The sequence below is a fragment of the Argentina anserina genome, chromosome 4 (genome assembly GCF_933775445.1).
Source record: "Argentina anserina chromosome 4, drPotAnse1.1, whole genome shotgun sequence".
Taxonomy (NCBI): Eukaryota; Viridiplantae; Streptophyta; class Magnoliopsida; order Rosales; family Rosaceae; genus Argentina; species Argentina anserina.
The window spans coordinates 13,007,491-13,035,102 of NC_065875.1; the positions used below are offsets into that span (position 1 = coordinate 13,007,491).

At 37.9% G+C, this 27,612-nt stretch overlaps 2 protein-coding genes and 1 pseudogene across 2 annotated transcripts; 2 read left to right on the forward strand and 1 right to left on the reverse strand.

Annotated features, from left to right (window-relative positions):
• Positions 1 to 13,039: 13,039 nt before the first annotated feature.
• On the forward strand, positions 13,040 to 14,310 carry LOC126792210 (FH protein interacting protein FIP2-like; annotated as a pseudogene).
• A 455-nt stretch (positions 14,311 to 14,765) lies between these two features.
• LOC126791237 (tubulin-folding cofactor B) lies at positions 14,766 to 18,442 on the reverse strand. The gene is made up of 7 exons (XM_050517660.1): positions 18,064 to 18,442; positions 17,861 to 17,979; positions 17,589 to 17,650; positions 17,383 to 17,424; positions 16,725 to 16,858; positions 15,577 to 15,646; positions 14,766 to 15,221 (listed from the first exon to the last, which is right to left on the reverse strand). Exons 1-7 carry the CDS (start codon positions 18,318 to 18,320, stop codon positions 15,174 to 15,176), a joined length of 732 nt encoding a protein of 243 aa, XP_050373617.1. The 5' UTR covers positions 18,321 to 18,442; the 3' UTR covers positions 14,766 to 15,173.
• Positions 18,443 to 20,459: 2,017 nt separating this feature from the next.
• LOC126790662 (O-fucosyltransferase 1-like) lies at positions 20,460 to 24,546 on the forward strand. The gene is made up of 9 exons (XM_050516989.1): positions 20,460 to 20,511; positions 20,602 to 20,773; positions 21,125 to 21,203; positions 21,282 to 21,352; positions 21,450 to 21,538; positions 22,513 to 22,636; positions 22,741 to 23,024; positions 23,265 to 23,394; positions 23,586 to 24,546. Exons 1-9 carry the CDS (start codon positions 20,504 to 20,506, stop codon positions 24,186 to 24,188), a joined length of 1,560 nt encoding a protein of 519 aa, XP_050372946.1. The 5' UTR covers positions 20,460 to 20,503; the 3' UTR covers positions 24,189 to 24,546.
• The last annotated feature ends 3,066 nt before the right edge of the window (positions 24,547 to 27,612 follow it).

The window sequence follows — 27,612 nt, forward strand, 5'->3', positions numbered from 1 at the left end:
GTGCGTGCTTTGCATGAGAACCTTGGCACCTACAAGTTGTAAAACTAATATACATAGAGATCTTATTAGATAAGGAGGGCGTAATATATTGGTTTGGCAATGGGAAAAATTAGATGGATGGTGAGGTTCAATCTAACCGGTACGAGAGTGCTTGGTTCACAATAAAAGTGAGGGATAACAATTCAACTTTCGAATTGGGACAGTCTTCGGCTTCCATAATTATGATACCTCTACTTAAATAGATTGGTTCCTGACAAAGATGCACTCTAAACCCCATTAAAAACAAATGTATAAAGTGTTAAAAGATGAGCATGTTAATATGAAACAACACAACACACCAACAAGAAGTCACACCAACCATAGCACACAATCCTTGATATATAAGCACAATATCACACAATACTTGACATACAGGCCTACAAATTTTTACCATTGACAAAACTATCAATGTGTTCAATGCATCAATAAATTCTCAATTGTATATTGGTAGAATAGTTGTACTATCATCTCTATATAAGAGCATCACCATAAGTTTGTAATAGATAGTTGAATATCAACTATATACACCAATTCTAGTTTTAATCTCTCTTGATTTCATCTAGTTTAACTTGGTATCAGAGCAAAGATCCGAGAGGACTTTGTCTCTTGTCTCTCTTTTCTAATTTCTTGGAGTTTGAGAAATACAGTCATTAGAATTCATCATCGTCACCTGTTGGAATCCATCAACGTCGTATTATATTACTAGAACGATAGTCCTCTCTCTCTCTCTCTCTCTCTCTCTCTCTCTCTCTCTCTCTCTCTCTCTCTCTCTCTCTCTCTCTCAAGTCTGCAGCGCATCTCCAGTTCGGCATTCCCATTCCGACATCTTTTGCGCATCTCCAGCACCTAGTCCCTCCTCCACCGGCGTCTCAAGCTCGGCTTCTTCAGTCCAGAGTCACTCCGTTTATAAATCCGGTGTCATCTTCAACAACCCAATCCGCGTCGATCACTCATCCTTAACCTGACGTCGCTCTATTATTAATCCGACGTCATTTACAAACCGACCCGCTTTGGCCATAAAGTCCAGCAAAAGTACGTAGAGTATATGCTAGATTGTTTCTACTGATGGTGTAAATACACCTGAGGCAGATAAGATCCACTGACAGTGCAAATACACCTGAGGCTGATTCTTATGTTTAGTTTTATTTCCGCTACATAGCTACTCATTTACTTATTATTTTACGATGGGCAATGGAATTGAAAACTCTAAATCCCATGAGATCCAGAAGTTTGAAGTATCTGTCAAGAATTTTGAAAGTAGTTTCTTTAGGAGAGCCAAACTCAATGGAACCAATTTCTGTAAATGGAAGAGAATCATGACAGCTCATCTCTGAGGAATTCACAAGATGAGGCATGTAACTTGAATAATGAAGGCCCCTAGTGAAGATGATGTTGATGCCTACACTAAGTGGGAAGATGATGATGGTCTTGTAATGTCAGTCTTGTATAAAGCCATGAATGAGGAGATAGTAGACCTTGTGGAGCAATGTGATACTGCACGGGCAATTTGGAAGACATTGGAAGACATATACACTAATGAGTCTAATTTCATACATGTTCATGAGTTAATATTCACAGCTTCAGCAATGCAACAAAATAGGCAGCCAGTGGCACAATATTTTACCAAACTGAAAAATATTTGAGCTGAGATTGATATGAAGCGTCCTTGCAAGATCAAGAATCAGGATGATATTGTTTGGTACTAGAAAGAAAAGAAGCTTGAGCGAGTTCACTATTTTCTTAGAGGTCTTGATGCAAAGCATAACAGTGCTACAGGAGATCTGCTCAGAATGGCAGAACCCCCTAGCCTGACTACAACTTTCACATATATCTGTAAGGATGAGTCTCAACAGGAAAGTCTCAACCAAGCACAAGTTGAAGTTTCTAGTCTTACTATTCAAACGAGATCTCTAGCACCACTTCTTCAACAATCGAATTCAGTTCCAATTCATCAGCAAGGACCACCACCTGGCTTTGGGAATCGTCCCCATCCTCATTGCTCTTAATGTGATGATTCATGCCATTTTCGAGAGACTTGTTGGAAGCTGTACCCGCATCTCAAACCGAAGAAGCATGGTTATCGTCCTAAGGCAAAAACGGTTGTTCAGTTGGTCTAAGAATCAGATTTCTATGGTGTAACCAGTCAGGATCATCATATAGTAGGTGAAGCTACTCCTACAGCCTTTATAGCTAGTCGTGGTAAGGTTAGTATGACTTTAAATATTTCTAACTTTGTTGGTTCTGATACATGGATTATTGATTTTGGTGTTTCAGATCATATGACTTATGATAAATCCTATTTTGCTAAATTATCTCCCCCATCAGTATCCTATGTTACTAATGCCAATGGTGAGGCTTTTCCAATTTTAGGAAAAGGGTCAGTCTGTATCACTCCCACAATAGAGCTTCTTAATGTGTTATATGTGCCGGACTTATCTCATCATTTGATATATGTTCCACAGTTGAATACTGAATCTAAATGCTTTGTGACATTTTATCCCATGTATGTGATCTTTCAGGATCTTCTCACCAGGGGGTATCTGATGGGTAAGTTGTTCCATCTGAATCAAACATACGCATGAGAGAAACCAGGAGCACAGTCTCGTGCTGCCATGACATTGACATATGATAAGCTAGGTGAAGTTTGGTTATGACATCGTCGTTTAGAGTATTCATATTTTAGTCTTATAAAGAAATCCATGCATACATTGTTTATTGGTGTGGATGAGTCAGTTTTATGTTGTGAAACATGTGTTTTGGCCAAAAGTCACCGTACTACTTATTCTCCTAGTATTTCTAATAAAAGTGTCATTCATTTTGAGATTATTCACTCTGATGTTTGGGGGCCCTCTAGAGAACCTACTGTGTCGGATATGAGAAATTTTGTGTTGTTTATTGATGATTGTACGAGATTGTCATGGGTTGTCATTCTTAAAACTAAAGATGAAGCTTTTTCAGCTTTTGTTGCTTTTCGTACTCTTGTTCAAACACAGTATAATAGTACAATTAAAGTTCTTCGTTCAGACAACGGGGGAGAATATGTTAATCATGTTTTCCAAGAGTTTTTTTAAATCTCATGGGATAATTCATCAAACTACATGTCCACAAACACCTGAACAAAAACGGAGTGTCAGAGAGGAAAAATCGACATTTGCTTTATATGGCTCACTCTCTTCTCTTTAGTACTCATATGCATAAATATCTTTGGGGCGATGTTGTCTTAGCATCTTCCCACCTCATCGATCGTCTTCCGTCTAGTGTCCTGTTAGGAAAAATTCCCTTTAGGTACTTGCATCCCATGTTTCCTTATTTTCATTTCACAATCTTCTTGCACGTGTCTTTGGTTGTGTTACTTTTCTTCATGTACCTTAAAATCAAAGATCTAAGTTGGATGCTTGGGCACTCAAATGTGTGTTTGTTGGATATGGAGGACACCAGAAATGGTACAAGTGTTATCATCCTCCTATTAGAAAGTACTATGTCATTATGAATGTTACTTTCTTTGAGGATATGAGCTATTTTACCTCTTCTGATACAACTCTTCAAGGGGAGCATTCATATTTCGAAGAGCTATATCATGGAGAGTATGACAAATTAGAAGAAGTCATTCAGGAGAGTGAAACTTTGACGAATCCAGTTGAAATTATTAACTCATCAACTCTCAACGAACATTCGAATTTCAAGCCTCCAAACATCCAGGTACTAGAACGGCCCCTCATGTCATCACTCCTACCCCTGACTCACATCTCCCTAGTACTGAAGATCATACTCAAGAGGTTAGTCTGTCTACTGATATCAGTAGTAGTGAGTCTAACAGTGGTCAATATGTGTTACCAAATAGGTTTACTCGTGGTCAGTCAGTTAAAAGATATGAACCTACTCTACAAGCCAAATTTAAGTATCAAGTAGCCAATTATATGTCCACTAGAAGATTATCCAAGTCATATGAATCATTTGTGAATCAAATATCTATTGTATCAGTACCTAACAAAGTGCATAATGCATTGGATGACCCAAAATAGAGGAAAGCAATGGAAGAAGCGATGGAAGCGTTGCAGAAGAACAATACATGGGAACTTATTCCTCCACCAGATGAAAAGAAGGATGTAGATTGTCGCTGGGTGTTTACAGTAAAACATAATGTCGATGGATCATTGAGCCGGTATAAAGCACGACTTGTAGCAAAGAGGTTCACTCAGACATATGGTATAGATTATGATGAGACATTTGCTCATGTTGCTAAAATGAATACTATTCGGGTCCTGCTCTCATTGGCTGCAAGTTCAAACTGGCCACTTCGGCAATTTGATGTCAAGAACGCATTTCTTCATAGAGAGTTAACCGAGGAGGTATACATGAGTCTTCCACCTGGATATGTAGCTGCATCACCTAGTAACTTTGTGTGCAAATTAAGAAAATCCATATATGGCCTCAAACAGTCACCTCGTACTTCGTTTGGAAGATTCTCATAGTTCATGCGGAATGTTGGTTACAAGCAGAGTAATTCAAATCATATTTTGTTTCTAAAACATCAATAATGAAATATTACAACCTTGATTATCTATGTTGATGATATAGTAATAATTGGCGATGACACTGTGGAAATGGATAGATTACAGAAACAGTTAGCCTCTAAGTTGAGATGAAGGACTTGGGTGAACTAAGGTACTTCTTAGGCATTGAGGTAGCCAGGGGAAGTGAATGGATCTACTTGTGTCAGAGAAAGTACATCCTCGATCTACTTGTAGAGACATGCATGTTGGATTTCACACATGTTGACACTCCTATTGAGTAAAATCATCATTTAGCAAAATATCCAGATCACATACCTACTGGTCGAGCTCGTTATCAGAGACTAGTTGGGTGATTGATTTACTTGACTCATATTAGACCAGATGCTGCATGTGCAATAAGTGTGGTAAGTCAATTCATGCATAATCCGAGTGAGGATCACATGAATGGTGTTGTGATAATTTTAAGGTACTTTAAGTCAGCTCCGGGGAGATGAGTGATGTTTTCTAAACACAGTAATATTCTTTTAAGTATGTGGCTTCACATATGCAGATTGGGTTGGAAATATCACAAACAGATGGTCAACATCAGGTTACTTCACATTTGTGGGATGAAATTTGGTTACATGGAAGAGCAAGAAACAAATAGTTGTGGCACGATCCAGTGCGGAAGCTGAGTACATAGGTATGGCGCATGGTGTGTGTGAGTTACTATGGCTGAGAAACCTGTTACTTGATTTGGGTGTCAAATTAAAAGTACCATGAAACTGTATTGTGACAACCGGGCAGCAATTGATATCTCACAAAATCCAGTACAACATGATCACACTAAACATATAGAGGTTGATCGTCACTTCATAAAAGAAAAGCTAGATGTCAATCTCATCAGTTTTCCTTTTGTTCTCACACAAGAGCAGCTAGCAGATATATTAACAAAACGTGTTTCCCGAAAAGATTTTTATGATTCACTTAGCAAGTTTGACATGATTGATGTGCATGTGCCAACTTGAGGGAGAATGTTAAAGATGAGCATCTAATGTGAAACAACATAGTACACCAACAAGAAGTCACACCAACCATAGCATACAATCCTAGACATACAAGCACAATATCACACAATCCTTGACATACAAGCCTACAAATCTTTACCATTGACAAAACTATCAATGTGTTCAATGCATCAATAAATTCTCAATTGTATATTGGTTGAATAGTTGTACTATCATCTCTATATAAGAGCATCACCATAAGTTTGTAATATATAAATGAATATCAAGTATATACGCCAATTTTGGTTTTAATCTCTCTTGATTTCATCTAGTTTAACTTAAAAGGCCAGTAAGGAGAGAAGATTCAAATAACTACTAAGGACTCCTGTACATGTGGTTTTTGGCCTCGCCGTTTGGCTGATGATACAAGGCGAAAGCTGATATTATTCTATCTGTATTGCCATAGCTCAGCTCATAGAACTTTGCAGCCTCGAGTTCAGCTGAGAGGATGGGATTGCCAGCACTAAGCCCAGCAGAGTCGTTTGAGATGGAAACTCGAAACACTGCTACGTGCGTTAGACCCGGGTTTACAAGATACACTAACCACACCCCGCCACCATCAAATTTACCCATTGTAATGAAACTAGCGGGTAAATAACTAAATAACGGAAGATTATCCCATCAATCAAGCTCATGTAAACACCGATACAGCCTGGGGACTCCATCTGAATCCCACCGATAAGCAGCGAGCCTTCTTCCAGATTGAGGTACACTGATTAGAAAGCCATTGAATTCTACAGCAGCCTGCATCAGGTTATTCAGGATGTCCTCAGTTAGATCTTCATAGGATAATATTACTATTTTAACTTCTGGACCATCCTCCCATGTCTCTTCATGAGTGTTGAACATGTAGAACTACGACTTAGTTTTAAGTTTTAACAACAAGCTTGTGCCCCAGAACAAAGAACTCAGGCCACATATTGTAATAAACGCACGTCAGATGAGGAAGTTCTTTCCAAGATTGGTGAAGAGAATCGAAAACTTTAAGACATAACGACTCATTGTCATGAGCTGCATGGTGGCTATCTGGCTCGTTGGAGGAAGTTCTTCTCAGAGCATAGGTTTTTTTCTCGATGACGAATCCCATAAGGTCGGGAATGGAACCCTCGCATTGGCGAACAGATGGACCCTCTGGATTAGTAGTATCCAAGCAGCAAGTCACTACACGTACAGTCGGGACAAGAATCACCCACGTTCTCAGGATCAGCAGTGTAGTGATTAATGTAGAGTTTCGAACCCACAAATGTAGGTTTTCCGTAAAAGAAAAATTTTGTACGTTCATCATCTTTATATTCATACAAGCATTCAAACAACAAAGGCGTTTCACAGCTTTTATTGCAGAATTCATCAATATTTAGACGCAATATAAGGCCAAGCATCGTCAGATACAAAAACAAATCCTTCTTTGGCGGTGTTTCTTCAATCTCAGCCGTCCCGGGAGAGAAACAAAAACATAGGTATTTGCTGGCACTTAGACCCCTGAGTCGATTGCATATGTCCGACCACTGCATTGTCAATTTAACGGCAGCAAATTAAAGCAGGGAGTAAAGATTGCGGCTAGCTGTAGAAATAAATGGAAGAGCAGCAATAATACACACAAGCAAATCAATCACAGAAACAATCTAACTAAGGAGCTAATCACACTCACACGCACAAGCACTCAAGGAATACTGGAGCAAGAGATGTTCTGCTGTATTCAACTAACTGAATCAAAAACAATACATAAGCCACAGCCTTATATATATATATATATATATATGTGAGGAGTTGAGAAGATAGTACACGATTAGTCTAGAGCTTAATAAAAGTCAAAGACACAATAATATACAGTAATACAACTAGAAGACTCCAGATTAGACTCAAATACACTAGATTAAGTTATAATAGGCTTGGTTTACATTCCAACATTGCCTCCCTTAAACCAAGCCAAGTTCTTCAAACTTCATCATTCCCATTAGCTCCTTTAACTTCAAGAAAGTATTTGTTTTGACAGGTTTTGTGAATATATCAGCTACTTGTTCTCCAGATGGACAATAGTGGATTGCTACCTCTTTCTTCTTCACCAAATCTCGAATATAGTGGTGCTTAGCATGAATATGCTTTGTCCTCTCATGAAAAACTGGATTCTTTGACAATGATATTGCTGAGTTATTGTCACAGAAAATTGTAGTAGGCCCTTTCTGCTCTTGGTGCAAATTTGCAAGAATCTGACGCAGCCAAATAGCTTTAGTTGCACACCTATTTGCTGCAACATACTCTGCTTCAGCTGATGAAAGAGCTACCACCTGCTGCTTCTTTGATGACCAACAAATAACCCCTGAACCAATATCAAAAGCATAACCTGAGGTGCTCTTTGATTTCTCATCTCCTGCCCAATCACTATCTGTATAACCAACAAGTTCAATTGGACAATTAGCAGCATAGAAAATTCCATCACTTTGAGTTCCTTTAACATATCTCAATATTCTTTTTGCTACCTGCATATGTGATTGACGAGGAGCCTCCATGAATCGGCTGATCAAATTAACTCCAAATATGATGTCAGGTCTAGTAGCAGTCAAATAACGCAAACTCCCAATAGTTTGCTTATACCATGTGGGATTCACCAACTCTCCACTATCATCTTTTTTCAATTTCAATCTCTGTTCAACAGGAGTTAAGATTGTATTGCAAGACTCCATCTTAAACTTCTTGAGAATCTCTCCAGCATAGTTTCTTTGTGAAATAAAAATTCCCTTCTCAGTTTGCACCACTTCAATGCCAAGAAATTAAGACATCATCCCCATATCAGTCATCTCAAAGTGAGATGCCAAAGCCTCCTTGATTTCTGCAACTAGCTTTGGATTGCTACCTGTAATAATAAGATCGTCCACATACAAACACACAATAACAACATTTCCTTGCATATCAGATTTCACATATAAAGTATGCTCATATGGACATCTTCGGAACTCATTCTCCACAAAATAAGAAGCAATTCGGGTGTACCAAGCTCTAGGAGCTTGTTTAAGGCCATATAAAGCTTTTTTCAGCTTATAAACCTTCTCTGTATGGCCTTCTTTCACATAACCAAGTGGCTGCTCAATATATACTTCCTCCTCAAGAGTTCCATTTAAGAAAGCCTACTTAACATCCATTTGATATATTTTCCAACAATTAGCACCTTATATCTATGCAAAGCGAAAAGGTATTCATATTATAAATCTTACTAGAACTGCTCGGTTTTTATCAGAAGCTTGTGATTTGGTTTTTGATGCAGCAAGTAGGGGAAAACAATTCTTAATTGTCGGTACAGCAAGAGAAATAACCATTCTAACAGTATCAAGCCTAGCAACAGGAGCAAAAACTTCAAGATAATCAATACCTGGTTTTTGCTTGTAGCCTTTGGCTACCAATCTCGCCTTGAAGTGATCCACATCTCCATTTGGCTTGTACTTGGTCTTGTACACCCATTTGACTCCAATTGCTGTTTTTCTTTCCAGAAGTGAAGTGAGCTCCCATGTGTCATTCTTTTCAATTGCTTGAATTTCCTCATCCATTGCCTTGACCCAATGTTGTTGTCGACATGCTTCATCATAAGTAAGGGGGTCACAATCAGCATACAATGCAAAGTTGACAATATCTTCATCTGATGTGGTATCTCCATCTGATATGCGTCTCCTTCTAGTGTTCAACTCATAATCCTTCAAGTATGGTGGCAAGCGACGATCACGTTGAGGCCTTGCTGGTGCATCAACTGGAGGATCAACTTCTGCACCTTCTTGTGCTGGAGACCGAGCTTCTGGATTACCAACTATCTCACCATCTTCAATAAACTCATCCTGCAATGGAATTGATGCGGTTGGTCTGCCCTTCAATGCAGTAGATGTGGCTGATCCTTTTTCCTTAGAACTCCAACTCCACGCACTTTGCTCATCAAAAGTGACGTCTCGGCTAATAACCACCTTTTTTGTCACTGGATTGTAAAGCTTGTACCCTTTGTCACCATGCTATAGCCGATAAAGATGCACTTTTCAGCTTTATCATCAAGCTTCTTCCTTATCTTATCTGGAATATGAGCAAATGCGATGCATCCGAACACTCTCATATGCTGAATATTCGGCTTCTTACCACTCCACATTTCATATAGAGTAACTCCATCGATGCTTCTACTGGGAGACCTGTTCAAGATATACACGACACAAGAGATGGCTTCCGCCCAAAACTCTTTGGGCAAATTTTTAAATTTCAGCATGCATCTCACCATATCCATAATGGCTCTGTTTTTTCTATCTACCACTCCGTTTTGTTGAGGTGTGTACCTGTCTGTCAATTGGTGCTTAATACCATTCTTCTTCAAGAATTCATCACATACAATGTATTCTGAACCTCGATCAGTTCTCAGCACCTTTATCTGCTCACCACTTTGCTTTTCAACATAAGCTTTGAACTCCTTAAATGTGTCACATGCCTCAGACTTGTTCTTCAACAAATACACCCATGCCTTCCTACTAAAGTCGTCGATAAAAGTGACAAAATATTTGCTGCCATCATATGAATGAATCTCAACTGAACACAAGTCTTGAGTGTATAATTTCCAGAGGCTTTTTAGCTCTTTGAGCTTCTCCTTTTGGAAAAGTGTCTCTATGCTTCTTTCCAAGAACACAAGTCTCACAAACTTGGTTTGGAACATGAATATGAGGCAATCCAGAGACTAAACTTCTTCTAGCTAAAGCATTCAAACTATTGAAATTTAAATGACCATAAAGCATATGCCATAACCAATTATCACCATCTAACATAGAAGCTAGGCAAGGTAACTTATCATACTGCATAAAATAATGGAAATAAGCGATTAGGAGTCATAGTTACTTGTGCTATTAGCTTCCGTCGAGAATCCTTGATAGTGAAAACTCCTCTGTAAATCCTCATGTCATAGCCTTTCTCTGATAATTGCCCCACACTCAGCAAAATGTGATTCAAGCTAGGCACATAATACACATCTGATATGGTGTTGTACATCCCATTCTTCAACTGAATAGCAATCTTGCCTTTCACCTTAGCCGGCATCCTTGTAGCATTCCCAAACGTAATCTCTGACTATATGGACTCATTCAGCTCCACAAACAACTCCTTATGACCAGACATATGATTACTGCAACTTGTATCCAAATACCATGTAATTTGTTCACCATTAGTGAAAGCACTGAAAGCCATCAACATAGTCTCCTCACTGTAATTGTTGTCCTCTGCAAGCTTGGCATAAAATCTCTTGTTCTCCGACCTTCTCAGGTTGCATTCATCCTTGTAATGACCATATCTATTACAATTGTAGCACTGGACATTCGATTTATCTCGTCCTTGACTCCAATGAAAGCCTCTTCCTCTTCTTGCTTCAAACTTGCCATGTGAACTTCTCATGCAATTAAAATTCTGATTTCTCTTAGTTGAGCTTGACTCACCATGGGGCGACCAATTCTTCTCCTTTTTGAAGCTTAATTGAGTCTGTAATGCTTCTTCAATCACCATCTCCGATTTCTCATTCAGCCTTTGTTCATACGCCTGCAAGGAACTCATTAAATCATCCACCGTCATAGTATTGAGGTCTTGTGACTCCTCAATCGCTGTGACTTTTCCTTCAAACCGATCCGTCAAGGTTCGAAGAATCTTCTCCACAATCTGAAGCTCTTTGATGTCCTCCCCATTGGCTTTCATTTGATTGACAATAGCCAATGTTCTCGCAAAGTACTCGGAGATGCTTTCTTTCTTCTCCATCTGAAGAAGCTCGAATTGCCGCCGTAGAGTCTGCAATCTCACCTTCTTCACTTTATCTCGCCCAACATAAGTATTAATCAGACAATCCCAGGCCTCCTTTGATGTGGTAGCATGGGTAATCTTCTCATAGACCTCCGATTCAATTGCTCCAAAGATATACATCAGGGCTCTGCAATCTTTCTTCCTGTTTCGGATCAATTCTTCTCTAAGTTCCTGTGTGAGAGTTGCTTGGTCTCCTGGATCTGTAAATCCATTGATCACCACCTCTGTGTACTCCATGATCTTGAAGAAGAGCTCCATCTGTGATCTCCAATGCTGGAAGTTGCCTTTCCCATCAAATTTCCCGACTGGGCATTGAGGAAAATTGTTACCTCGATTTGCCATCGATCTCTTCCCTGCTGTGCGGACTGTACCTGCTCTGATACCAAATGTAGAAACTAAATGGAAGAGTAGCAATAATACACACAAGCAAATCAATCACAGAAACAATCTAACTAAGGAGCTAATCACACTCACACGCACAAGCACTCAAGGAATACTGGAGTAAGAGATGTTCTGCTGTATTCAACTAACTGAATCAAAAACAATACATAAGCCACAACCTTATATATATATATATATATATATATATATGAGGGGCTGAGAAGATAGTACATGATTAGTCTAGAGCTTAATAAAAGTCAAAGACACAATAATATACAGTAATATAACCAGAAGACTCCAGATTAGACTCAAATACACTAGATTAAGTTATAATTGTTAGAACACAGATTCAGTAAGTAATGGAATCAACTTAATCAACACCAGATGTTGTATAAAATAGCCTTTGATTTATACTTCTAATTACAGCAGTAAATTGAGTTTTAAGAACCCAATTCCAATTCTATAAATACATTAATATTACAACTATAAAATGAATTTGAAGAACACAATTTCAATTATATGAATACAGTAATATCAATTTCAATTAAACTGAAATAAAAAAGATTGAAAACAAAGAAACTGACTTGTTGATTTTAATAGAGGCTTGCTTGTTGCAATCTCCTAAAACAAAAATTCGCCCCAACACTTGTGCTTGTAGATCTTTGGACGTCTGTCTTGCAGGATACAATTATCGAATTCAATCGAAGCACTTCAATTGAATCCCTCGAAAATTCTACTTTGTGCTTCTCATAAATATTGAGAAAAGAAGAGAGAGGAGAAAATTGATTCACCATCTGCTTGGGTTTGTCATCCTTATATAGAGAATTGGTGATGCTTTGAAAGGGTATGACGAATCAGTAGCAAAGCTTCATTCACTTTAGTTGAAACCAAGAAGTCGTGTCCTTTTGTTCTCAAAAGACACGTTTGTTTGGTTTGTTCCATCTCCACAATTCATTTTTACCCAGAAATTCTCCAACAATAATAGGCTTAGTTTACATTCCAACACTAGCTAGGTTTGTGTTTTGTGTTTGTGTGAGAAGTTCTGCCTTAATATATTTATATCATCATATGTATGGATTGATTCAATCAGGATTCCTATGGATTCCTAGTTCCGCACATGATGTAGTTCATAGATCCTCAGGTACATCCTATCTTTTCCTGTTGTCTAAAGAAAAGGAAATCCAGTCCTATATATTGAGGTTTTCGCTAATCGCTAAGCTATATATTCTCATCAAACTCTCAGTTAATCACATAATTATGACAATGAAGTCTGATGCTTCCTCTCTCGTTCGTCTCAACATTGGAGGGACAAAGTTCTGCACCACTCTTGAAACCTTAACTCAACAAGAGCCCAATTCAATGTTTGCTGCAATGTTCAGCGGACGCCATACTGTGTGTCCGGCCGGACCCTGAAACTGGATGTGTTTTCATTGATAGGGACAACAAACATTTTCGACACATCCTCAATTGGTTAAGGGATGGTGTTGTTCCTGCATTAGAAAGCTCCAAGTACTTGGAACTTCTTAGGGAGGCAGACTTCTATCAACTAACTGGTCTTAGAGATGGCAGATTTTCTCAAATAAGGAGTTCCGCACCAATGGTTTTGGTGCGGATTTCCATTTTTGAACTATTTTTCAGTCGAATTTTCTCATCTCCACCGTCTAGTATCTAGATAATATTGTGTAGATCATCTCTGCAAAATTTCAGACAATTTGGTGATCGTTAAAGTCCTCAAAATTGAAAAACAAATGGGCGGACTGAATTCTGTCAAACATGAACCGTTCATGTTTTTAACAGAAAAACGCAATCTTGAGGGTCTTAACGATCACCAAATTGGCTGAAATTTTGCAGAGATGATCTACGTAATATTATCTAGATACTAGACGGTGGAGATGAGGAAATTCGATCGAAAAGTGGTGCAAAAATGGAAATCCGCACCAAAACAGTGGTGCGGACCTCCGCAGCCAAGACGGGCTGTAAGAGATGGAATACATGCTGTTTAAAATGATGATCAAAGCTTGGGTGCAGAACTGACGCGTACGGACATATTCAAGTGTGTACAGGCCAACAGGAGAATCAGGTTTCACGGTGTTAATCTTTCTGGCCTTGATCTATCTAAATTGGACTTTTTGTCATTTATAGGCTTCAGCCATGCTTGTCTAAAGAGTGTTCGTTTCAGAAACTGTGAAATTGGAGGTGCGAAATTTAACCACGCCGATGCTGAGGGAGCCATCTTTGACAATGCCTATCTAGGACATTCTGAATTTATAAGGGCAAATCTCCGTCATGCTTCATTTTTTGAGGCTGAGCTAGATTCCGGGAACCTGACAGGTGCATGTTTGATTCATTGTAGCTTTTATAAAGAAAGCTTGAATTATATAGATCTGCATGATACTGATCTGAAGGATGCTAATTTTGAGGCCGCTACACTGATATTGGCGAACTTGGAGAATGTCGAACTGAGCAATGCTAATTTTAAGAATGCGAATCTTGAAGGAGCTTGTTATGGAACTATGGGAGTGTTGACCACTTGAGGTGCCAGGGTGCAAGTCCAAAATGCATTAGGTCTGAAAGTTTACGTTCTTTGAAGAGATCTATACAGTACAACCCCTAGTTAGTGTATGTCGTGGATTCATATCCAAGCTAGTGGTTTAATGAGTCTTGGGAGTTTTAATTATCATGGTAAGTTGTGTGATTATGTGTACGTAGTTGAACACTACATTGTTGTTGAATCCAGGAATGATAAGGATTAATTCAATGATTCATTGAGGAAACAGAGGTAAGATGCAATGCAACAATGAAATAAAACTGTGTGCTTTTGTCATTTTTAATTGAATCTGTTTGGACTGAAAAATGTATATACTGCTGAAACTTGTCACATTTTCCTTACCATACTAAAGAAAGACAGAAGTCAGCTAAGAAGACCTGCATGATACATGTAACTAACTGTGTGTACACTTCTTTCATTGTTGATCTTTATTTTTCTCCATTTCCTCTCTTACTTCTTCAATACTCAAGTAGATTAATCAGTGTGTTACATAATTGTGGTTCAATAAAACAATCTTATGATGCGACAAATGGAATTCAGTATGATCTCAGCTTGAAAACATTGATTCTTAAATTCACTGCTTTTTCCCTTGACATAAAAAGCATGTAAAGTACAGGTAAGGGAAGCAAAGCTTTATACCTACAATTCCATTTCGACCCTGAAACACCTTAACAATTTTAACGACCTTTACCACTTTGGAAGGTTTCATTTGCCGGAGCATTACAACCTGAACACATGTAATAAAGGAAGAAAGGGCGAGGTGATTGCCTAAAAATGGTCAGTGAGTAGTAACGGTAGCAAATTTCCTCCACTTTTTTTGGTCCAAAGGGTATTCTCCTAAAGATTTGCTCAAATTTCATCCTCCTCGAAGGGATCTCGTTCTGGGTAGTCACCGACCTGAAATTTCAAACCCATATTGAAATCATGCAGTAAGTACAGACTACAGAACCTGCTAACAATAAAGAAACACTGCATACACTGTGATACAAATTACAAAGTTATTGTTTAATACCAACATGGGAAGATATGACAAATCAGGGTTATCCCCATACTTCTCTTCATGAATTATTATAAGCCAAAATGTGAATAGATCTTATGAAAGGGAAAACTGGCACATTCATATCCTCATCAAGCAACCAATCAAATCAAACTACAATATAATTCACATATATTCTTAAATGATAGAAAAGAATACGCACACAGAGAAAAAACTGTACGACATTTCTTTTCTAGGTTATAAGTGCATACATACCTTGACTTTGTCTGGTCGAACCACTGCGCCATGAAGAGGAGGGCAATTGAAATAACGAGTTCCTTTCACCCTGGGATATAAAAAGGAAGAGTCTCAAGATTCTCAACCAATATGTATTGCCAATTTTGATGATATTAATTCAAAATCTCTACTCATGCAGTCATGCTATAGTAAAATGCAACCAATCAGTATTATTATTTGATAGCATACCAAAAATCTCCTACTACAGACATTGATTTCAAGAGTGTGAGATGGAGAAATGAAAGATCTGAAGTAAAGAATACTCCAGAGTTATCAATGCCAGGAACAATTCCATGACATGAACATCTACAGACTGGCTATATCTTTCCTTTCGGAAAGTCACAGCCAGAACTTAACACCCCTACACATTTGAAGAAAATTTTAATATGAGAAAATGTTCCATTTTATAAGCAAAACATAACGGTTAAACTCCTAGTTATAGTAGTAGACTAACATCCTGTACTACTTTCACCAGGTATGCCAAGAGTTGAGTTTGAGAATTTACCATTACAGATAGAAATCTATCCTCTATATGAATTCATGAGAATAGAAACACTGGGACTCACACACTGCAGAGATATTGGGTACTAGTATATTTATTTCATATTCTAGCTTGTAGCTTAGATTTTTTTAGGCTAATGCCAATCACAAGATAAGCACTTGTAATTGGCATCTGTTGTCTTAATGTCTTCACTTCAGAACACAACATAACAAATTAAAGCAGCTCAATTTTCACTCAAACTTAGTGCTGGCCACTAATTCCTCCATATTGAAAACATCGGCGGGAACAAGATTCAACTCCGGACCCAGAAGTCTAGTATTGAAGGATAGGAATAGAGATTATTCATTTCAGATCCAGTAGAAATTAAGAGCTACATCTTTCTCATCTTTTTTAATCAATGCATTATTACGAAGTCATGTACGTCAGTCCATATAAGGTTCTTCAACTCATAAACATAGAGGAAATGAAGAACAATAAGTAATTTACGAGCTCATTCTACCTACTATTATTTGATGCACTTAAGATAGTAAACAATTTAAGCTTTGTAATGACTTCTACCAGGGGGGATGAAGAATAAAAAATTTGATAAAATCGGCCAATGAGAACCAAATTCACGCTCACTTACATGCCATCATGCTTTCCCAATGGTTCATCATATTGAACTCCAACCCAGAAACCAGGAGCCAGAGATTCAGCTTGGCCAACAAATTTAGCAATGCCTCTTTTATCCCCTGGTTCAACTTGACATCTATCTCCTACCTACAATATTTAAAATTTATAAATTATTAAAAACAAATAAAACTGTGTTTACAATGTTTGAATAAAAAAGATCGTTGTATTCATACACTGAAGAAAATGGCTACTATATCTTGAGCATGACCCCACTAACCACAATTATGCTTGAAAATAAGAAGGTTGAAAAGTAAACAATGTTTTCGCTTCACCACCATTGAACAATACAGCTTAAGGAAGCAATGTCATGACACCACATAGATCATGCTGATACTGTCATGACACCACATAGATCATGCTGATACGAACAAGTCTATATTGGTCTGAGTAAGAGACAGCAACAGTATTATGCTAATCCGAAACATGGTTTCTAGCTTCTGTTGAGTGCATGCTATTCTTTACATCACTTTTTGTTTGGTCTTTCTTAATCATTTTCTAAACTATCACATGTATCTTTCCAAGGACCTAAATTCTTTCGTGATATTTCGAAATCTGTCAGGAACTGCAAATGGAAAAGAAATAGAGAAAATTAAAAAGAGAAGTTGACTGACCTTGATATTCGCACAGAGGTCTTCCATGTAGTTGTCTGGTATCTACAAAAAAGTTAAAGAAAAATTTATTACATCATGCAAGGCCGACTGAAAATTAAGTTCTATCGTTTTGAATCATAGTGAGCCAAGGGCGATGGCAACAGTTACGGTTAAACTCATTATACATCCCATATACATATCAAAGAGATAGAACGACAGACGCTTACCTTGTTATCAGGAGCTGATGTATTCTTAGACCCCAATCTGTCCTTAAACTTTCTAAAAGTGCCTGAATCACAGCGCAAAGAATGCCTTACAAAACAATACAACTAAAAAGACTCGTACTACTTTGTCCACATAGTCTCGAAACAAAAGTTGCATCACCTAAACACATCCTAAAATGAACACACAGTACTCCGAAAACGATGTGCAGTTAAAATTTACTCACAGAAACAGAGTAACAAAAATACATGTAGTTTCAAATTTGACGAAAATTTACCATCGCGCTTCTCATAAGCTTCCTGTGAAATAGTATACTTCTCCACCAACGACGTGTCCTCCAGCCACCCGCCAGAGGTCACCGACGACGGGTCCAGGTCTATAACATGTAGCCGGAACCTTTGAAATCAACAGTCACTCACACAAATCAGAAATCCAATCATACCGAAATCATAATCAGAAGTAAACAGAACGAGTCCTGACCCGTCGAGAGGGGAATAGAAGCCGAGAGGTCTGGAATTGTCGTCGAGATCGGCGAGCTTGGTGTTGGCGTCATCGTAGAGATGAAGAGACATGGAATTGACGGAGGTGCCGCATTTGCGCCAGAGCTTGTCTTTGACGGCCTCGACGGAGCTCTGAAGAGAGAATCGGATTTCCGCCGAGAAGGTTTTGAGGTTGGAATGCGTCACTCTTAGTAGCACCGACTCGTCCGTCTCGATCTTCTGCAGCAGAGAAGCCATTTCTCGCTATACTGGATCCGGGGTTAGGTAGTGGCCTGAGCACCGGAGCCGTCTCTGGTTTGGTTCTTCTTGTTTGAAAGGCAACAGAGGCGGTGTGATTGGCGACTGAGTTTATAGCGCTGCTTCCAAGTCGCAAATGGTCTGTATGATTTCGGGTATGGGTCCAAAACGGGTAATGTGGAGCTAGTTTTGGGTCCAACATAGTTTACTAGTGTAATTGCTTGGCTAAGCTAATTAAGTAGGTTAGTAACTACTAATTAACTAGTGAGTATCATGTCATAAGACAATTTTATTCTAGGGAAATTGGCTCCCAAATAGAGTACAGCACTCATTCTCCGGAAAAAAAAATAGAGGATAGCACATTTGTAAGGATTTCCTATGAGAACATGATTGAGTATAGAGAATTAGAGATGCATTTTCTTTTATCTCGGTGACCGTTATCATACACTTTGATCCTTATTTGTATTTCGATAAGCATAGTGATGGGTATAAATTTGTTAGGTTGCTCCAATTATGATGAACTTCCTTTTGATTCGAAATCTTATTTGTGTGAGGCGCTGATTGTGAGGAATGAAAGAAATCATGTTCGGTAGACCATGATAAGCCGCCACCAGATGTTGATAGAACTCGCACACCCTATAGAAAACCGTATATGCGCTTATATTTGAAGTTGAAGTTGAGGTTGAGGTTGAGCCGAGTCAAACTCAAATCGAATGGGAGAATATGTCATAAAAGACTCTTACAAAGATCATTGTCGTTGTTTATTTGCAACTCAAAGTTTTGACATAATGTCTATCTCGTTTGTAAAAAATTTACTATTAATAAATATAATAAAATGAACCAAGTGTGGTGCTGAGTCTTCCGGTTAAACTAGATTACAGTTATTTTTACAAAAATAAAATCAGAGAAATTTAGTAGGTATCACAATTAGTTAATGGCATAAATGCCAATTTGCACCTCAAATTTGGCTGAAATTGTCAATTTGCACCGCGAACTTGCATTTGGGTCAATTTACCTCCTAAACTTGGTAAAAATTGCCGATTTACACCCCGAACTTGTATTTGAGTCAATTTACCTCCTAAACTTGGTAAAAATTGCCGATTTGTACCCCATCTGTCAAATTTAACTGTTTCTATCCAATTTTGCGTCACATGTCATGCATTTAAGGGGTAGTATTGTCATTATATATTTATTCATATTGAATAATGAAATAAATTAATAAAATTACTTAAGAGGAACACTTGCTACAATGTTTATTTTTTCGAAACATGTTATTGATTTATATATTTATTATTTTATGTGATATGGTATGTTAAAAAATATTAGAAAAAATATAAATAAATACATTGAAAATTAAAAATAAATGTGTGTTCCGAGAGAATTACTATTCTACCATTGTGTGTGTCTTAGCCTTATTAGGTTTTCTGTTAGAGATCGATTCGCATCTCTGTAATAGATTAGGACTCCGAATCCTACGAGATTGTGGTTATGTAATGCTTATATATTGGCCTCATTATCAATCAATAAACGGTTACGTTCTGTTCTATTACGTCGTTATTATTCTCGTTTTGTTCATCCTCCAACAATGTGTACATATAAAAATATATTTATACACAACACACTATATTTGAATGGGTGGGTATATTGAATATATAATTCAAAATAGGGTTAAGTAGGTAGAAAAAAAGATGTAAATAAATAATTTGATTAACAAAATAATCCTCATTGTAAAGAATATTTTTATTTTTTTTAGAAAAATATAAATATATAATGACAATACTACCCCTTAAATGCATGACATGTGACGCAAAATTGGATATAAACAGTTAAATTTAACGGATGTGGTGCAAATCGGCAGTTTTTACCAAGTTTATGAGGTAAATTGACTCAAATGCAAGTTCGGGATGCAAATTGACAATTTCAGCCAAATTTAGAGTGCAAATCGGCATTTATGCCTTAGTTAATTCATCAACAGAAAAATGAATCAGATCAGACATAGAGAAAATAAATTTCAATCAATTGAAACAGAATTAAAAGACAGAGAAATGGATCAAATACCGATTCACCCGACCCGACCCGAACCGACCCGAGTTTATATATAGTTTGGTAGACTCTGGGAAGAGAAAGATTCAGGACAAGCGAGATTAAAACAAAGTGGGAGTTGAAGAGTGAGAGCTCAAGCAATGCCAAGGTAGGTAGCTATAAACCTTCACTCCCGCTCTAACCATTTCTGCATAAAAAAACCAACTGAATCACGATTTGAATTTGATTTGATTCGCAGAGCGGGGCCGTATAATCGGCAGCATGGGAAGCAAGTCGGAGGAGGAAGTGTCAAGGCCAAGATTGTCAAGCTACTCCTCGTCGTCGTTGTCCTCTTGATCTGCACCGTTTCCTTGCTCTTTACCTCCTCCTCCACCAATGGCGCTGCTTCTGGATCTGCCTACCGCTCTCAGGTTAGCTTTGATTTCGGAATTGCCGTCTGTTTTTACGGTTCCCGTGGACGAACTCTAATGCGATGCTGTTATAGGAAAGTTGGATTGGTGATTGAGTAATTGGAATTAGGAGTCGGTTTTAAGTTTTAACATGTTTTAAGCAGTAGGTGAGTGCTGATTAGGATCTTTGGTACTACGGTGTACTTTGTGGCGAAGGAGACAGAATTGCAGTTAGAGTCTTTAGAATTGAAGTAGGTGTCACATTTATTCTATAAGTCTATCCAATCATGTTCAAATGTGTCTCAAAAGTCTGATACAAGGAAGATGGTTAAGATTTTCAAAATAGTTTATTCTCTTAGCATGCATATGTAGATCAATGTGGAGGAACTTTGGAGAAGTGCCGACTCTGGAGGCTGGAGACCATCATCGGACCCGCGATCGGATTGGCCTCGTATGACATTTTTTTTTCTGATGTCTGTTCTAACAAAAATTTTTAACAAGTGTCTTATGCTTCTGGTTTTTGTGGCAGCTCCACCAAGTGAGACTAATGGCTACATACGTGTGCGCTGTAATGGGGGTCTAAATCAGCAACGTACTGCGGTTTGTATCTAATCATTTTACCCTATTTTCTTTTATTCTATATTTTACTCCTGTTCTTACAAGCAAATATTTTCTGTCCCTCACTCGGATGGTTTAGATCTGTAATGCGGTTCTCGCTGCAAGAATAATGAATGCTACCCTTGTGCTCCCCGAATTGGATGCAAACTCATTTTGGCATGATGACAGGTATGTTTCATTGGTTCTTTAACCCTCAAATAATATTACGGATCTCGTTTAAGTTGGCACATTGTTTTGAACTCCGAGTTTGTAATTTTCTCATTGAGGCCATTAAACCAAGAGAGATGAGATATGTAAAACTGTGAATGGCACTAAACTATATAATATATGTATCCCATAGAGTAGGCCTCCTTATGTTACTGGTTTGTATAGTTTGGCGATCAGGGAGGAATTTGTTGAACTTTTTTTTATCAGATAAAATTTCCTCATAGGCATGAAGTCATTGAAGCTTTCATTTACATAAAGATTTTATGACCATTGCCTAAGCCTCCAATTTATTCGGTAGTTGAGCTTAGGACACTCTTCTCTTGGGACGTGTATAAGAGAAGTTGAATAGTGACAGACCAACTATAAGATTTTTTGGGTAAGAGGTTGACACAGGTTGATTCCTCTACTTGAGTTCTCTGGATCTGAGTGCTTACAGGTTTAAATAGGACATAGAAGATTAAGAGGTTTTAACTTTGCTGTCTTGGGAATGTACAAGCTCATTAGATGGGTTAACAACATAACTTGTTGAAGTCTGAAACTTGTTCTCTTTGGTCTATGTGTACAATGTCTTAGCTGTCTTTGTCTAATATCCAGTGGTGGACAAGAAGCTGATGGATGAAACCATTGTACTTTCTCCTCTAAATAATTTAAGCATTGCAGCTTATGTCGAAAACTTGGCTAAAAATTGGTAAATGGTAAATTATTAAAATTAAGGCTGCAAGATAACTACATGAATGCCTTTCTCACAGTCATACGAATATCTCACTTCAGCTTCCTTAAACATCATAAACAATAAATAGCTTCAGAAAGAAATAGTTTTGTTTTGAGGAATTGTGAGTAGCACGTCGACTCTGTTCTTGTTTAATTCTTGTTGTATTAACAGAACAAATTATTTAATGATTTTGACTCAGTGATGTTATCTTTACCATGTGCAGTGGTTTTCGGGGAATCTATGATGTTGAGCATTTTATCAGGTCATTAAGGTTTGATGTTAAAATTGTCGAAAAGATACCTGAAACTCACAAAAATGGGAAGACCAAGCAGATTAAAGCTGTACAGGTATAGAATCCATGTTTGTTCTCATTACATTTTTCAACTGGAAATCAACTAGAAATGTCAATAGGTGAAGTATTTACTCTCTCTTTCTCTAAACTTTGTGTCAGCTTCGACCACCTAGAGATGCTCCTATCAGTTGGTACACAACAGAAGCTCTTCAAAAAATGAAGGAGCATGGGGCTATCTATCTAACTCCCTTTTCACATCGTTTGGCTGAAGAAATTGACAATGCCGAGTACCAACGGCTGCGGTGCAGGGTTAACTATCATGCTCTGATATTTAAGCCAAATATTATGAAGTTGAGTCAATCAATAGTTGATAAGCTCCGTGCACAAGGTCACTTCATGTCTATACATCTTCGTTTTGAGATGGATATGCTGGCATTTGCTGGGTAAGTTTTTGGTTCAAGAATTGACCAAACAGGTCTTCTACCTTCATTGTTAACTCATTTACACTAGTTTTTAGTATTCATTAATAGACTGACTAGGCTATTTCCCTATGCATCATTCCAACTATTTAGCCTGCATATCCAGACGAGGGATTTTTTTTCCCCAGTTTCATAAATGAGATTCATATGTTGAGATATTATGGTTCTGACAACAGCATACCATTGGGTATGATGGTTCTGCAGGTGCTTTGATATCTTTAACCCAAAAGAGCAAGAAATTTTGAAGAAGTATCGAAAAGAAAATTTTGCACCAAAGAAGCTCGTGTATAAGGAAAGGAGAGCAATTGGAAAATGCCCATTAACTCCAGAAGAGGTGATATTGTCTTTCTTCTTGATGTTTTTTCGGCTATGCGGTCCAGAAACTTGTTTTGATGGTGGACATCAAGATCATTACATCATGTATACTATGTTATCTTGTGATGTTTTGATTTCCACTTTGTGATAACAGGCCATAGGTGCCATTTCCTCTCCATAAATACTAAAGTTTGTCCCTTTTTTATACAGGTTGGTCTCATTTTACGTGCAATGGAATTTGACAATTCTACCACGATATACCTAGCTGCTGGTGAGCTATTTGGTGGGGAGAGATTCATGAAACCATTCCGTACTTTGTTCCCTCACCTTGAGAACCACAGTTCTGTGGAGCACTCAGATGAGATACCAGAGAACACCCAGGGATTATTAGGGTCTGCAGTGGATTACATGGTTTGTCTCCTCTCTGATATTTTTATGCCGACATATGATGGACCGAGCAACTTTGCCAATAATCTCCTTGGGCACCGCCTCTATTATGGATTCCGTACCACAATTAGACCTGATAGAAAATCCCTTGCTCCAATCTTCATTGATCGAGAGAAAGGGAAAAAAGCAGGTTTTGAAGAAGCTGTTAGGCAAGTGATGCTACAAACAAACCTCGGGGGCCCTCACAAGCGCATCCCACCCGAGTCTTTCTATACAAATTCTTGGCCAGAATGCTTCTGTCAAACATCTCCAAAGAATCCGGCAGATAAATGTCCACCAGATAATGTCTTGGAAATTCTGACCAGCCAGTTAAGTCAAGAGAACGACGATGCGGAAACAAATTCAACATCTGTGACGGATAGATGATACAACAGCTTCAGGATTTGTAGTTGCTTATAGCTCCTTCCCCATACTATTGATTAATGACCCCTGTGCCTGAACGGTAACGATGGGTTTCCACAATTATGCCCTGCCTTTCAGGTGATCATTATACTAGTGCATTGGCCAATAGAGTTTGATGTTCATCTAGATAAAAAAGCAAGGGTGTTTTTTAGGAAAGTCCTGATTTCCTGGTTTCACCCTTTTGGTAATTTTAAACAGGCTACTGTCATGGGCATTTGGAGGCAGGTTCAGTTTATCTCTAGTTTTTCATCATTTTAATTTACAGTATTGAGAAAGAGAAGGGCGAGTTAGACGATGATGATCGAAGACTAGAGGACACTATACTTGATCGACTTTGTATAATGATGATCTGTTAGCTACTTGGTTACTTCACGTCACCAAGATCTCCTGTTAGATTATCACTTGGTAAAGTCATTCTATATTCTTGACACACCTTGTATTACCAACTTGATCCTATTTTTCATAAAAATAGATGAATTAATTGGTTTGTGGAGTTGTTCGAATGATGATCGACGGGTGTAGGAAAACCCAATATTCTATGAGGGAATGAATTACTTTCGATCAATGATTGTTCTTGTCATATCAAATACTGAAGTACAATTTTACTGCTTAATTTTCTCAATTTTTCATTTTCCTGTAGAGATTTTAAATACACACCCCAAATCTTTTAATACACACTCATACTTAATACACTACCTATTTCAATTTTCATTTCAATATTTTTACTAAATACACCACATAAAAAACCTAAAATATCTTTGAATTAAAAATCACAAAATATGTCATTATTGGATATACACGGCTACTTTTTACAGTGATTAGTATATTAATATATATATATATATATATAAGAGAAATGGATGAATTGATTGTTTGAAGAAGATAAACATTTATTTGTTAAGAAGGTATGGAGATGAAATTTAATGAAGGATGAAAAATCATAATTTTTTTTCATGAACCTTGTTTGAGACTCTAAAAATAGAAATGATATTTTTCGGTGAAAATTAAGGAATGAATTGATTGTTTGAATCTCACACTTAATTTTCCATCAAAATATATACTAATTTAAATTTCCCTGTAAATTTTCTTATTTTAATTGTTTCTAAAAATAAATTCTTAGTTTTGATAATTTAATTTATTTTTAATTTTCTGAATTATTACATAAAACTATTTTGATCATTCAACATACGTCTAAAATATTATTTAAATTATTAAATAATAAAAATGTGTATCAAGAAATTATAAATGTGTATTTAAAACTTCTCTTTCCAATATGAAAATATGAGTTCAAAACCAGACATCACTGAGAATCAGTGAAGCATATGAAGTGGAAGGGGTCTTTTCCTAATCAATTGACCGAAAAAAAATAAAGGTCTTTTCCTAATCGAATTCGGATTTAAACCTTGAAACCCGAGCGGTCCAACAAGCCCAATGGGCCCAACAACTACCACCGCGTTAAAGGCACGCGTTATTTGTAAAGGTCGGTGCTGGATCAGGTAGGTGTTACTCTCCGCAATCTATAAATACGCGTCGGCGTCTCCATTTTCTCTCACTCTTCTTCTCCACCTCTCTGTTTCTCTAAATTCTAGGGTTCCTCGATTTAATCTGAATTTTCAATCTGAAAATCGCAATGGATTCAAGTTTCAGAAAACGCGTCTTCGCTGCGGCCTCTCCTTCCTCCGACCACCACGACGTCGTCTCCAGAAAACGCAGGCGGCGAGACCACGCCCTTGCTTCATCCACCAACCTCGCCGTGAAACCCGGCGGGGATCTTGATCTGGGAAAGTTCGAGAAACACACGAAGGGCATCGGCATGAAGTTGCTGGCAAAGATGGGGTACAGCGGCGGCGGGTTGGGGAAGAACGAGGAAGGGATTGTGAATCCGATTGAGGCGGAGTTGAGGCCGAAGAATAAGGGTCTGGGTTACAAGGAGGAGGGTGAGGGGGATAAGGTGAGGCGGCGGCGGCGGCCCACATTGTTTGTGAAGGCCAAAGTGGTGCACAAGAGTCTGAGTGTGGCAGAAAAACCAATCACACCTAGAACTACTGCAGTTGACGAACAGAAGCCCAAGGAGGAGGTAATTAGCGGTGGCGCGGCGACAGGGGTGGAGAAGAAGGCGAGAGGTGTTGATTTGCTGGAGAAGATGATGGCGGATTTGAGAAGACCTCTTGGTGGAATTTTGGCCGATTTTGAGAATTTGAGTTTGAAGGAAAGCAGCTCAAGCTGTATTTTGGCCATGTAATGTAGAGTAGAGTCTCTTCTGGGACTTTGGAATTGTCAAGTGTAACATATTCATGTGTATCTATTGAATGTATAGATTTAGAGTTGTAGTGACTATCAGTTGTTTAATGATAGATTGTTTTTTGATTTCTGTTTTTTTTTTTGAGACTTGGATTCAATTTGATCTGTAGTTTTGTTATGGTTAATTATTCAATCTGGCTTTAGCTTAGCTGACAAGTGCTGCTGGAACTGCCTATGGCTCTCAGTTTAGCACAATTTGGAATGAAGAAAAATAGACAGTGCTTGAATGTATGGCATCAGGAGTTGGTTTAGCATGTTTAAGTACATCTGAGATTGTTGAAATTTCAGGGTAATGGCATTGACGAACCTAGAATGTAATCGAAATGATGATCCGATAACAGATTTATAAAAGATAACAATTTTACAATTTTACATAAATAAAGACAAGAAATCACAATTTTATAAAAATTGATGATAAACCAGCATCTCAATATTACTAGGATTTTTCTACATTGTACTTTATGGCCGCCAGTGAGAACAAAAATTTGGCAAGGAGAGGGAAGTGATGTATCTACATTACTACTTAGGGAAAAGAAAATGTTTTATTTCAGGCTGTTACGTCTCTCTTTCTGTTCAGAATTTCGCAGCGTGCGCTGTCGTAATTCCTTTTCTTTCCATCATGATCATGGTGTGGATTTGCTTTTGGTGGCTGCTGTGTAAAATTGGGATTCTTTGGTTTCACATGTTCATCAGGTTCGTGTTGATTTGTGTGGCTTGCTAAGCATTTTCATTTATGTTACATCACTGTTTTATCTATTAGGAACCATTTGGTATATCTTAGACGTTCAAGAGTTATAGTAGATATTCATGAACCAACATGAGTAATAGATAGAGATGATTCCATGTCTTAATTGTTAGCATTACATCCCAAGATTATCTAAAATTGTTAACATTACTGACTGATCAATTTTGATTTTCACTTGCTCATTTTGCATGTTTTTGTATTTGCAGATATCCTAGTTGGTGATATAACAGACAAGGAACAATTTTTGGTGAGATACCATAAAATTACTTGCTTTTACTGTGATTATGATGCTTCGGTTCAATTTTTGGGATGGGTCGTTTCATGGATTACCGGAGATAACCT